A 13,807-nucleotide genomic window follows, 5' to 3' on the forward strand; every position below is an offset into this window, starting at 1 on the left:
TCCAGAGGAGGTCAGGTCAATGTCAAGTGCCACCAGAACAAACTCTGGTTCCAAAGTGAAATTGCAATCGAGTCCATTGCAATTCAAATATTTTCATTCGACACAAATATCAGCATTTGCTACAGAATCTAAAATAGAATCGCATATTACATATGTTTTGAAATCCTAGGGCATTTCAAAGAAAAGAACACTCAAGAAGCGAATGTCGAATATAAAAAACTGTGTGAAAACACAGTAAGATACTTAATTTTAAAAGCATCAAGAACCAATCTTCAATTGTCAGCGTAGACATTGAATAAAGCAACAGAACATATATAACAAAAAACAAAAATTAAAAAGGGATCTTTAGGAAGCGTGATTATGGCCTTCCTCTGCAGCAGCTTCAAATGTCTCACCTTCAACAAGATCTGGAACCTCATCCCCATCATCTTCTGGTGCTCCAGTGGCAGAAGTGGGAGCTTGTTTCTGAAACTGTTCTGCTAGTTTCTTCAAATTCTCCAAGTTATCTGGACCTGAGGGTATGAAAATTAATTTTCTTAGTAAAATCCTTGGAGCTGGCCGAATAAATCATATATGTCGAGAATATGGATATACAAAACCTACCTAATTGGTGAATGATTTGAGGAAGAATGTCTTCCAAATCTGGAAAAATACAAGAAACAACATTTTAAACTTCAATGATGAACATCAGCACAGCGGGATAGCAATCAAGTAAAAAATCTTCCCTCATAACTATTACCAGGTACAGCCGTACAGGAAAGAGGCCAGTACTCGCCTACTAGGTGCTCAAAAACAAAAGAGACGAGTATACTATGCCCATTTTTTAACAGGGGGCAACCACTATTATCCTAATTAATAATTAGAGCATACACATGCACATAAAGAAAATATGACAGTATCTTAGAGTAAGAACAAATTAAACTAAAGGAATAATTGAACACCATAGGAAGAAAAAAAAAATGGATATAACAGCTACTTGTGCACCGTTTTGTTCAAAGTATGAGATGATGAAGGGTTTATAATATAGGCATAATAAATCCATATATATGGATGACATAATATTTTATATCTCTAATCATTTATAGAACTTGAGCCCAACATTGGATGAAACAAGGCTGCATAATCAATCAATGTCTTGTCTTTTGCACCAAAAGGTGGAGAATAATTTGAATCAAGAAAAGAAACATACTCTTGGTCTGGGGAGTTCCACTCACAACCCAAGTGTTCGCAGCAACAGAAGCTTGGACTGAAAAGAAAAGAAAAGAAAAAAATAAAAGAAAACAATCAATGGCAATAAAAAAAGGCGAAGACAGTGCGTGGAACAAAATGGAAATTCCGGTAACATATATAGTACCTTTTGGGTTAAGGAACTGGATAACTACACCCTCCTTGAAAATGTTGACTTCTTCAATTCCAGGTATGGCATTCACCCCTATTCTTTTCAAGGTGCTTTGTAGCCTTTTGTCATCTGTTGTGGTTGTCTTGTGAATAGCCTTCTTCTTCCTGCATTTGAGGGTAACTATTTGATAACACTATACAGAGAAGCATATGAAAGTAACACAAATTCAACTTTTAACTTCATGTTACATTGAAAACAAAAATATCATATTTACTCATTGCAGCATAAAAATATCTCAAACAACAAAAGGACAATACCTTCTCACAGTACCCTTCCCACCGGTCCGAACGGAACCAGCCATCTTCATTAGTTTCTCCACATTCATCTGATTTCAAATGTAAAAGAAAACTGGAGCTATATCAAGACTTTTAAATGTTTCTATCCCTAATGTCATAGATATGCAAAAAAACACAAGGCAAAACAGTATTCCACAAGATTCTAACAACCACAATCACTTAAAAGTTTCCCTTTAATGCTATCTAACCAAAGAAAAACGTGACCATTTTGATTTTCTGTACATACACCAGGGGCCAGATTCAGCTTAGACCTGCTCCAGTAAATTTGGAAACAAAAAAATAGCAATATACGTGGCACTTTAACTAAGCAAAACTAAAAATTAAATCCAAGTTCCCTATACTTCAGCTTAAGAAGCTGCTTTCCGTGAACATTAAATTAATTAAAGAGAACACGGAATAACTAAAAAAAACCCAAAACCGAACCCTTGAAGAACAAACCCACAAAAGTACAGATTCCAGGGTGCAAAATTCAATAAAACGCTATGTATCCGCACAAAATCAAGCATCGAGGACAGATTAATACCGAAACAACAATCATCCCACGAACACACACCGAACACGTTATCCCGTTAAAAATTTCAGCAAAAGAAGCTAAAAAACTAGCCCAAAAAAAAAATAAGAAAACAGAATCACGTCCAGAGCTCACTTTCCGAACTGAATGGAAAAGAAAAAGAAAAAGAAAATAGTGTTTTAAGAATTACCTTCGCGAGCTGTGAGAACTCGAGTTTTCGAGAATGAAGTACAGAGAGGGAGAGTGGGGACAGGAGGTAGTGGATAACAAATTACAAAACCCTAAATTGAAAAGGGAAGAAGAATAGCAGGCCAATTCGGGAATTCCACACGTGCATTGGGGTTAGGGCAGTAAATTCACAACTTTCTTCAATTTCAGTGTCATCCCTATTATTTTCGATTTTCTAAAATTTAATCCTCGTGTTGAATTTTCGAATTTTTTTTTGAAAAATGTTTTAGTAAGATACTCTTATCTAAAAATAGAAATTATTAGAATAGATTATTAATGCTTTCAAGTGAAAAAAAGAATAGATGATTTATTGCTTCATAATTTATAAATCAATAACTTCATATACAAGTAATTACAGTTTAAGACATAAAATGCAAGTACGTCCAGAAAAAAAAAACAAAACAATCCAAGACAAATATCAACAAATCTCGGTTTGGATTGGTTTTTCGCAACAAAAATTTTGATCAAATACTAAAATAAATCAAGGCAAAAACTTGTGTCAGACGGTTTCACGAGTCGTATTTTGTTAGACAGATCTTTATTTGAGTCATCCAAATGCTAAGAGTATTACTTTTTATTGTGAATATCGGTACGGTTGATCCGTCTCACAGATAAATATTTGTGAGACCATATCACAAGAGTCCTACTCACCAAACTAAATGTTTTGTTTATTTAAGTTTAGATAAGAAAATCCAAACCAAATAGATTATGTAATATCTAAAAATATGATTAGGAATTTCATCAATTCTGGGGTTAATTCGAATAGTTAAGGGAGTTTATGACTTCTTTGGTAATATTAAAAATCATTAATAAAGAAAAAATATATATGCAGGATTATAGTGAATTTTTTTATTTAAAGAGTTGAGTAAGCCGTGGGTTAAATTGATTTGTTAATTTGCTTTTGTATGAATAATAAAAATTAAATAATAATTAAAAAAAGAGTGAGATCATATTGTCTTGCATGAGTTGCATCTAGAACCGACACTTGGGTTGTTTCTCATTTTATTATTATTATTATTTTTTAAAAAAAGGTAGGAAAAGGAAAAGAAGAGAGTGGAGAAAATCCAACCCCAAAAATCTGCCATTTTGAACAAGGAAGAACAAATCATTATAACTAGATGTTTACTAAGCAAAACACAAATTTGAATGTGGAAAACAGAAATCGAACTTCTAAATTATCAAGCGATTTGAATCTTGATTTGAATATCAGTTATATTCTCCTTAATTTAATGCAACTAAAACGAAAACATTTATTCAAATGATATGCAAACCACTAAGAATTGAAATAAACATTAAAAACATGAACACTGATGTTGAAGAGGAAAACTAGAATTTGCTGTGTTGTGATAGATCGAGTACTCTTTCTTCTTCTTATACTTCGTATTGTTTTTGATTCAAACTCCTCTCCCACATTTCCTTGAGTTTTCCCATGATTTAGTAGGTCCCAAGAATTTATTGGTGAAAAAGACAGCGATGGACAAAGTTTATATTTTAGCTTACTTAGCCTTTCCCTTCTCAACTTTGGGTTCAGGTTTGCTGAAACAGAAGTGTTGTTAGTAAAGAGACTGATGTATGATTAATATTGGAAACCTGAATTTTCTAAGGAATTGTTCGTTGAAACCATAATTGCTATTCAAAGCATCATATTAATCAGCAATTATGAATCATTTATAAAATCTCGAGATAGCGGAAGTAGCTTAGCTTGTCCACTGCTAAAATTTGACCATTTATGGATCAAGAAAATACGGCTAAAGGCACTTGATATGAACTTACATGTCTCCTCGACTGCCTCAGAATAGTGCACGAAAACCTGGGGTTCTTCGGATAAACTAGTATCGTACTTTGTTTTGTACAGCCCTCCACTGATTTCTATAAATTCTATGGAGGGACAAGAATCGGTCATCGACTTCTACAACACTTTACCTTGTGCTTATCTTAGGATTGCTTATAAAAAAGAAAACACTTTCCTTACGCTTGAGAAGGAAGTCCAAAACATTTGATTTCTTGGCAATTACTACAGCTCTCTGGTGTGAGTTGTTTGTCTTATGTAGCGACAAAAATGTGTTACACAAAATGTATGCACAAACAGAAAGGTACACAAAAAACAGCGAGCTAGTATCACGAACTAAACAGTAGCACAATACAAAAGTAAAGCAAACCGAGGTCTGTATGTAATACAGTGTCCTTAAAACAGATTCGTCCCCTTCCGATGTGCTTCGAGGATGAACTTGAACGTCTGTTTCCCAGGATACAACTGAACAACCAGCAGTACCTTAGCACGAGATACCACAAAGGCGAACTGAAATGTACCTGAACTTTATCACGAGACAGAGTAACGAGAAAAGGAGCAGCAGCCGGTGGAAGCAGCAGCAGCCGAGACAACAGAACAAGCAAAGCGTCGAAAAATAGAATGTAGGAGAGTGTGTTGGTATATTTGAAAGACTCGAGGCTGCCTCTATTTATAGGCACTCATATGGACAGTTACGGCTGGCCATTCGAAAGGCCAAAGGTCTGTCCAGCTGGAGCACCAAAGGTCATCAGTTGGAACACCAAAGGTCAACTGAAACTGTTCCAGCTGAAACACCAAAGGTCACAGTCCATAATGTAATTTTTTCGAAAATAAAAAATAGCAAAAGCCAGGTGAGCCTTGGTGGGAAATTTTGCCTTGATCGGTCCGACATTCGACGCACCCAGGTCGCGCTCGTACGCTTGCACACAAGTCAAGCCTTTTTCCACTGCAAATCGGGCCCATGATTTGCACCCCCCTGCGCCTGTGCGCGCGAGAGAGAGCCTCTTGACCAATCATTGTTACATCTCCATAAAGTGCAACTCAATATAAGCTCACCAATGCTATGTTTATTTTTCTATGTGGGACATTTCCCATTCACCAACTATTAGGCATTGCTTGTCCAATTTCCCATTCAAAAAACACAAGCCCAATAGGCCTCTAAGTCCAACAATCCCCCACACATGAATGAAAATTGAAGGATATTCAATGATTTTTCGTGATAAAGTTCAACAGTTGAATCTTGCATAGGATAGGTAGTATTATCCTTTGAACCTTCCCTTGTGAAAGCATAATAATTCACTAGTTGACAGTAGACATGATGTCTTTGAACTGTACAGCCGTTTGTGTGAGTTAAGATATACTTCACACAAGACTCTTCCTAATACTATTCAGTTCTCATGATTGTGTTCGTTTTGGCCATGAACACACTCCTGGTTCTGCAAGAGGGTCTAGAATTGAGCCCTGCAATTCTTTCGAAGCGGCCCCACTTCTCTCTCACATAGGTGATTCTATATTGCTTCTCGTCAGAATCATTAAAAGTCGTAAGCTTATCCTCAACATTCACTGTTTCATAGTAGGAATGGACTAGGGATAACCCCCACAGTGATTCTCCAAATTAGTGCGATTAGGTTGTCCCGTTGAACCTAGTTCTTGGGATCTCCAGTCAGCGTAGGTTGGGTTTTCCTTCACACCAATTTATTCTATAGGCTTGAGCCCCATTCCCCTTGACATTTTCGCAACTAACTCTCTGTTTAACCCTTTGGTTAGCGGATCCGCCATATTATCCTTTGACTTTACATAGTCAACAGAGATAACTCCAGCTGAGAGTAGTTGTCTAATGGTATTATGTCTACGACGTATATGCCTAGACTTACCATTTTACATATTATTTTGTGCCCTACCAATCGCAGATTGGCTGTCACAATGTATGCATATAGCCGGCACAGGTTTTTCCCATCCTGGAACATCTTCTAAAAAATGACGCAGCCATTCAGCCTCTTCACCACACTAGTCAAGGGCTATGAACTCAGATTCCATCGTGGATCTGGCTATTACAGTTTGTTTAGAAGACTTCCACGCAATTGCTGCACCTCCTAAAGTGAATATAAATCCACTTGTAGATTTTGAATATTTCATATCAGATATCCAATTCGCATCACTGTATCCTTCAATAACAGCAGGATATCTTGTATAGTGCAGCCCATGATCACGAGTGTACCTTAAGTATCTTAGCAATCTGATAATTGCTTTCCAGTGTTCAACTCCTGGATTACTCGTGAATCTACTCAATTTGCTTACTGCATAGGCTATGTCTGGTCTTGTACAACTCATTAAGTACATCAGACTTCCAATGACTCGAGAGTATTCTAATTGAGACATACTTTCACCTCGATTCTTTGATAGATGCTGACTGGTATCTATCGGGGTTCTAGCTAATGCAGAGTCATTGTTATTGAATTTTTCAAGTATTTTGTCAACATAATGTGACTGAGTTAGGATTAGTCCTTCTGATGTTCTATGGATTTTAATTCCAAGGATTACATCGGCTAAGCCCAAATCTTTCATGTCAAATCTTGAGTTCAATAACTTCTTGGTGGATTTGATCATCTTATCATTACTACCAATGATAAGTATGTCATCTACGTAAAGACATAAAATGACATATCCCATTTCAGTGTTCTTTATGTATACACATTTGTCACATTCACTGAATTTAAATCCACTTTCCATCATGGCCTTATCAAATTTTTCGTGCCATTGCTTTGGTGCTTGTTTTAAACCATACAGAGATCTCACCAATTTACATACCTTATTTTCTTGCCCAGTCGCAGAAAATCCCTCAGGTTGTTCCATGTAAATTTCCTCTTCTAAATCTCCATTTAGAAAGGCTGTCTTTACGTCCATTTGGTGTACTTCAAGATTCCGCAATGCGGCAATCGCAAGTATCACACGAATAGAGGTTATTCTCGATACAAGGAGAATATGTGTCAAAGTAATCAAGCCCTTCACGTTGATGGTAACCTTTAATTACCAATCTGGCTTTATACTTATCTATGGTTCCATCTGATTTCATTTTTCTTTTGAAAATCCATTTATACAGCCTAGTGGTTTGCTTCCCGGAGGAAGATCTACTAATTCCCACGTATGGTTTTGTAAAATGGATTCCATTTCGGAATTGATAGCCTCTTTCCATAGAGGTCCTTCAGATGAACTAATTGCTTCCTTGAAGCTTTGAGGTTCACTTTCCATCATGAAAGTGATGAAATCAGGACCAAAGGATTTCTCAGTCCTAGCTCTCTTGCTACGTCTAGGTTCAATGTCTTGATCAAGCTCTTGTTCTTCATCCATTGTTTCATATAATCTTTTGGATGAACTTGGTTCTTCCTTAGATTTGCATGGAAACATGTGTTCAAAGAACGAAGCATTTCTTGATTCATTATCGTATTCTTGGGAATATCAGGTATTTGAGATTCGTGTACAACAAAACGATAAACGCTACTGTTTTGAGCATATCCAATGAAAATGCAATCAACAGTTTTTGGTCCTATCTTTACCTTCTTTGGAGTGGGTACTGCTACTTTGGCAAGACACCCCCACACTCGCAGATATTGGTAGGAAGGACTTCTACCTTTCCATAACTCATATGGACTTTTATCTAACTTCTTTCGGGGTACCTTATTTAAAAGATAATTAGCTGTTAGAACAGCTTCCCCCCACAAGTTCTGTGGTAAACCAGAACTTAATAACAACGCATTCATCATTTCCTTCAATGTGCGATTCCTTCTCTCTGCAATGCCATTTTGCTGAGGAGAATAAGGTGCAGTTCTTTCGTGTTTGATACCATGTTGAGCACAAAACTCAGCAAACGGTGATTCATATTCACCTCCACGATCACTTCTGAACACCTTAATTTTCTTGCTAAGTTGATTCTCAACTTCACTCTTATATTGGATAAATTTGTCAATAGCTTCATCCTTACTTTTGAGGAGATACACATAACAAAATTTTGTGCTATCGTCAACAAAAGTAATGAAATATTTATTTCCACCACGAGTTTGTACACCTTTTAAATCACATACATCACTATGAATTATATCAAGTGGTTCACTATTTCGTTCAATAGTTCGAAAAGATGATCTTGTTAGTTTTGCCTCAACACAAGTTTCACATTTGTGTTGTTTATCAATTTGGAATGCAGGAATGCTTTTCATGTTAATTAGTCTACGAGTTGTATCGTAATTAACGTGTCCAAGTCTACCATGCCATAAACAAGAAGACTCAAGCAAATAAGCAAAAGTATTAACTTTATTCATCACGGGCTTAATAGCCATTACATTTAGTTTGAACAAACCATTACAAACATAAACTTTGCCAACAAACATTCCACTCTTAGACAAAACCACCTTATCTGACTCAAACACAATGCGGAAACCATGCTTGTTAAGAAGCGACCCGGACACCAAGTTCTTGCGGATGTCAGGTACATACAACACATTGTTTAAAGTCAGTTCTTTTCCCGATGTCATCTTTAGGACAACTTTTCCTTGACCCTTGATTTCAGAAGTGGCGGAATTTCCCATGAACAACTTTTCCCCATTCTCAGATTCCTCAAGAGTTGCAAACATCTCCTTATCCAAGCAAACATGGCGAGTGGCACCCGTGTCGATCCACCACTCCCTTGGATTCGAACCCACCAGATTAACCTCTGATATTACACCACAGAGATTCATATTCGAAACCTCTTGAGATATGTTCTCTACCACATTCGCCTTGTGACCCATGCCATCACAATTATAGCATTTTCCCAAGAACTTCTTCTTTGAAACGCCTCATTTGGGTCCCATGTTCAACTTTCTGTTGGAGGAGGAGAATGGTCTCTTTTTCGAGCTTTGACCATGCTCGACAACATTTGCCTTAGCAGCAACAGGAGAGAACAATCTTCTTTCCGAACTCTTGTTGTCTTCCTCAATACGAAGTCGAACAATGAGCTCTTCAACATTCATCTCCTTTCGTTTGTGCTTCAAGTAATTCTTGAAATCCTTCCAAGCTGGTGGCAGTTTCTCAACAATAGCAGCCACTTGGAATGATTCGCTCAAAGTCATCCCCTCACCGTGAATCTCGTGAAGAATCACTTGTAGTTCTTGAACTTGACTGATAACCGGCTTTGAATCCACCATTTTAAAGTCCAGAAAGCAACCAACAAGAAACTTCTTGGCCCCGGCATCCTCGGTTTTGTACTTTCTGTTTAGGGATTCCCACAGCTCTTTAGCCGTTTTCTTTTCGCAAAACACGTTGTAGAGCGAATCTGCCAATCCGTTTAGTACATAGTTTCGGCATAAGAAATCAGAATGATTCCATGCCTCAACCGCACTAACAGATTCAACATCTCCCTCACCCTCGTTGAGTTTAGGAGCATCCTCAGTGAGGAATCTGGCCAAGTTCAGCATCGTCAAATAAAACAGCATCTTCTGCTGCCACCTTTTGAAGTCGACACCAGTAAACTTATCGGGTTTTTCCCCGTGACTTGCTGGAACAGCAACCGCAGCAGCACGTGGGGTACCATGAGGGACAACTTGAGGAGGGACAACATGAACAGTTTCCCTTTGCACGTTAGTTTCAGTAGCCATATCTGAAACAAAACTCGTTATAAGTAATCTGTTTTAAGATTGTTACACAAAATGTATGCACAAACAGAAAGGTACACAAAAAACAGCGAGCTAGTATCACGAACTAAACAGTAGCACAATGCAAAAGTAAAGCAAACCGAGGCCTGTATGTAATACAGTGTCCTTAAAACAGATTCGTCCCCTCCGATGTGCTTCGAGGATAAACTTGGACGTCTGTTTCCCAGGATACAACGGAACAACCAGCAGTACCTTAGCACGAGATACCACAAAGGCGAACTGAAATGTACCTGAACTTTATCACGAGACAGAGTAACGAGAAAAGGAGCAGCAGCCGAGACAACAGAACAAGCAAAGCGTCGAAAAATAGAATGTAGGAGAGTGTGTTGGTATATTTGAAAGACTCGAGGCTGCCTCTATTTATAGGCACTCATACGGACAGTTACGGCTGGCCATTCGAAAGGCCAAAGGTCTGTCCAGCTGGAGCACCAAAGGTCATCAGTTGGAACACCAAAGGTCAACTGAAACTGTTCCAGCTGAAACACCAAAGGTCACAGTCCATAATGTAATTTTTTCGAAAATAAAAAATAGCAAAAGCCAGGTGAGCCTTGGTGGAAAATTTTGCCTTGATCGGTCCGACATTCGACACACCTGGGTCGCGCTCGTACGCTTGCACACAAGTCAAGCCTTTTTCCACTGCAAATCGGGCCCATGATTTGCACCCACATGCGCCTGTGCGCGCGAGAGAGAGCCTCTTGACCAATCATTGTTACACCTTCATAAAGTGCAACTCAATATAAGCTCACCAACTGCTATGTTTATTTTTCTATGTGGGACATTTCCCATTCACCAACTATTAGGCATTGCTTGTCCAATTTCCCATTCAAAAAACACAAGCCCAATAGGCCTCTAAGTCCAACAAAATGTTTCGATATGAAGTCCAAAACAACGTAACCAACCCCGTCCCAATTTTCAGTGCGAGGCCATATGATTAAATCATATTCCGCTGAGATGTTTGGGAGGTTGTCGAGAGATATAGGTAAGTCAACAAAAGTAAATTTATTATATAAAAAATTAGGGGAAAAAAATTAGGCCCCTTCATTTTTGCGTTACTCCAGTTGCAGGACTAGTATGGGTGCCAATAATGGAAGTGTGTGGCTGCACATTTCCCTCTCAAGAAAAATAAGAGAAGAGAAAAGTTATCCCCACTCGGACCAAGACAGAACTTTGACTTGTTCAAATAACAATTAAGGTGGAAGTAGGGTCAGAAACGACGAATATCTTTATATAAACAGATCCATTTTTCAAGTTCGTTATTACTGGTGGTTCCTACCAAAGATCGGACTAACGACGTATACAATACTTGAATTTTCAATGTCGATGATACATAGTTGGTTCTCATCTTTCAGAGACTACGAATATAATAAGAGCATCCATCGACAAAAAGATCACCCTAAGATGATCATTTCATAGTGGAATAGGTCGCAAATTAGAAAGAAAACGACGGTGAAAATAGAAAGTGATAGACTCTTATTATTGAAACATCAGTATGATGATGTAGCTTTAAACACAAATTTCCCGGATTTCAAGGAATAAACCAAGTGAAATCCTCTCAAGTCAAGTAGTTTGATGTAATTATAATGTCAGCCAGGACCATGTAAGAAGAGAGACATTTCAAGAAACACAAGTGATAAGAACTTAAAAGAAATTTTATAAAGTTCCAATGCACTAAATACATAACTGGCTAAATTTGTCTCGGCAGGAACCTACTTCTAGTTATTTACTGGCAATGTACATCATTTCATTATTATCATGAATCCCCGAAACAGCTATTCCCATTACAAAAGGAAATCAAAATTTAGGAAACCATATAATCATGGAAGAAAAATCAATTATAAGGGCAAGTATTCATGCAAGCAAAAATGGTGTCAACACTAGAAAAGTTGGTCCATATTGGATGATGACTTGTAAAAAGTCACAACTATGAAACTTGCCCACTTAGCAATTTCAAAGAATTTCACTTTGTACAATAAAGAAACTTCCATAATGTGAGACTTAAAGCGAAAACAATGTCAAATTTTCTAGTCTTCCCCGAAGAGTAATAAAAATAAATAAATAATCTCCATCTAAGAAACTGAAGCTAGGTTTAGTAGTTCAAAAGTACAAAGAGGTCATGGGGATATATCGTCATATTGCCAATCAAATGACAGTTAAAGACCAATTAAACAACATCAATTCTATAAGAAATTGTTTTCAGGCCATGAAGCCAAAAAAGAGAACCCAAATCCAAAAATTAACATTCTACATATAGAGTCTCTTAATCTTACAAGTCAATCAAGAATTCTTAGGGAGCCGCTGTGAGATAAAAATTGACTAACCCTTTAAACACCAAAATTCAGTACGGCCTACTCTAAATGGCTTTCTTTCACACATTAGTAATCTAAGAATGTATTTTAATAGAGAAACTATAATGAGATCATTAACTATAATCTGATGGTACTCCTTCTCTAGATCAGTTCTTGATTCTCAAATAGACTGCCAATAATGGGTTTTATGACCGGCACAAAAGTGTAATCCCAGAACCCTCCATATTAGGCAGGAGGAAACTCACAATTTTATCAGCCACTCTATAGTTTTTTGTGGAGTTATTGGACATTACAGTTTAATACTAAAATTATTCCTTGATCATCACTAGGTATATAACCAATCAAACACCTCTAGAGATAAACACATAACAAAACTTCACAAACAACAAGTATTTCGAAATTTCAACTACTTCATAACCAAATGAAATACATGATCTTACAAAATAGTAAAATATGACTATTTAAAAAAAGTTACATCAGTCTTTAGAATTAATCATTGGCAAAAAAACTAGGAAACACCAGTATGGCTTTTAAATTCAGCTCGACTGTTTAAATCCACAATGCCATCCACTTCCAAGAATCGACTCAGATGCTTATCATCCAAATGTTGCTGTCAAATGTGCAAAGAAAAAAAATTAAACAATCAATACTTTCTCACCAGAATACACAAAAGAAATAAAATTTTAATCCAAAATCCAATTAAAAAAAAATATATCATACAAGTAAGCATTCTCTGTACTTCTCCCACTCCGAAACACACTCTTCTTTATCCCATAAACCTTTCAAGAACTTCTCTGAATACCACCTACACAAAGTCAAAATAGGTACTAACTGATTAGGGTTTCAAGAAATTTTCAACCCAGAAAGAAAACAAGAAAGAGATTACTTGTTGAAACAGCTGTGATAAGCAGTCCGAAGATGAGCACAAGGTGAAGTTGCGGAAGTCGACGACCGATTCTTGTCCCTCCTTAGAATTCCCATCTCTGAAGATCAATAAGATTCAATTATACAGCTGAACTGTTGGATTTCACCCCCCTTAATTACTCCAAAACACTGCTGAGTTGATTTCTTGGCAATTACTTCATGTGAGTCCCCGTTGCTCTAATTACGAGTAATTATCATGCAATAAAGTTTTCAGGCTTTGCTCCAATAAAATATAAGCTTCGAAATCAAGCTATACGAACACAAATTGAACTTCAAACTAAAAATATTTAATAGAACAGCGCGCAGCTTGCTCACTTACAGAGGATTCGATCTCAACAAAATACGGCTCGGTTTCTTCGATTCAGCCGCTAAAGGAGTCGTCCAGTCCTCGGCCGCAACCCACGGTGGTCGCCGGTACGATTCCGGTGACTGCACAATCGGATTCTGGTGAGGAAAGAAGGGTGACAGTCGACTTGGGTCTAGGGTATGGGATTGGGGCTTTTTCTTACTAAAAATTATTGCAGGTGTTTTAATATTCAAATATAATATATATTTTAACATGTTTTTAAAATTTATTTGACATAAATAATTATTTTAATTTAATTTTTTAATAATTATTCTATTAAATATTTTCAGTTTGAAGTTAAATTTGAAGTTTAAATATTTTTTA

At 37.1% G+C, this 13,807-nt stretch overlaps 2 protein-coding genes across 5 annotated transcripts; both read right to left on the reverse strand.

Moving 5' to 3' along the window:
* Window positions 1-212: 212 nt before the first annotated feature.
* On the reverse strand, window positions 213-2,550 carry LOC142521662 (nascent polypeptide-associated complex subunit beta-like). Of its 2 annotated transcripts, none has more exons than XM_075624892.1 (6): window positions 2,397-2,550; window positions 1,657-1,724; window positions 1,355-1,503; window positions 1,190-1,246; window positions 604-642; window positions 213-512 (listed from the first exon to the last, which is right to left on the reverse strand). In XM_075624892.1, the coding sequence occupies exons 2-6, from the start codon at window positions 1,722-1,724 to the stop codon at window positions 346-348; spliced, it is 480 nt and encodes a 159-aa protein (XP_075481007.1). In that variant the 5' UTR covers window positions 2,397-2,550; the 3' UTR covers window positions 213-345. The 2 variants fall into 2 exon arrangements, with proteins under 2 accessions (XP_075481007.1, XP_075480932.1); XM_075624817.1 differs by lacking the exon at window positions 2,397-2,550 and adding an exon at window positions 2,219-2,294.
* Window positions 2,551-12,547: 9,997 nt separating this feature from the next.
* Window positions 12,548-13,648, reverse strand: LOC142516281 (uncharacterized protein At4g33100). 3 transcript variants are annotated; one of them, XM_075619849.1, is made up of 4 exons: window positions 13,457-13,648; window positions 13,100-13,196; window positions 12,934-13,018; window positions 12,548-12,823 (listed from the first exon to the last, which is right to left on the reverse strand). In XM_075619849.1, the coding sequence occupies exons 2-4, from the start codon at window positions 13,192-13,194 to the stop codon at window positions 12,722-12,724; spliced, it is 282 nt and encodes a 93-aa protein (XP_075475964.1). In that variant the 5' UTR covers window positions 13,195-13,196; window positions 13,457-13,648; the 3' UTR covers window positions 12,548-12,721. The 3 variants fall into 3 exon arrangements, with proteins under 3 accessions (XP_075475964.1, XP_075475963.1, XP_075475962.1); XM_075619848.1 differs by having other exon boundaries at window positions 13,100-13,314; XM_075619847.1 differs by lacking the exon at window positions 13,457-13,648 and having other exon boundaries at window positions 13,100-13,356.
* Window positions 13,649-13,807: the final 159 nt, after the last annotated feature.

This window comes from Primulina tabacum, chromosome 1 (genome assembly GCF_025594145.1).
Source record: "Primulina tabacum isolate GXHZ01 chromosome 1, ASM2559414v2, whole genome shotgun sequence".
NCBI classification, from domain to species: Eukaryota; Viridiplantae; Streptophyta; class Magnoliopsida; order Lamiales; family Gesneriaceae; genus Primulina; species Primulina tabacum.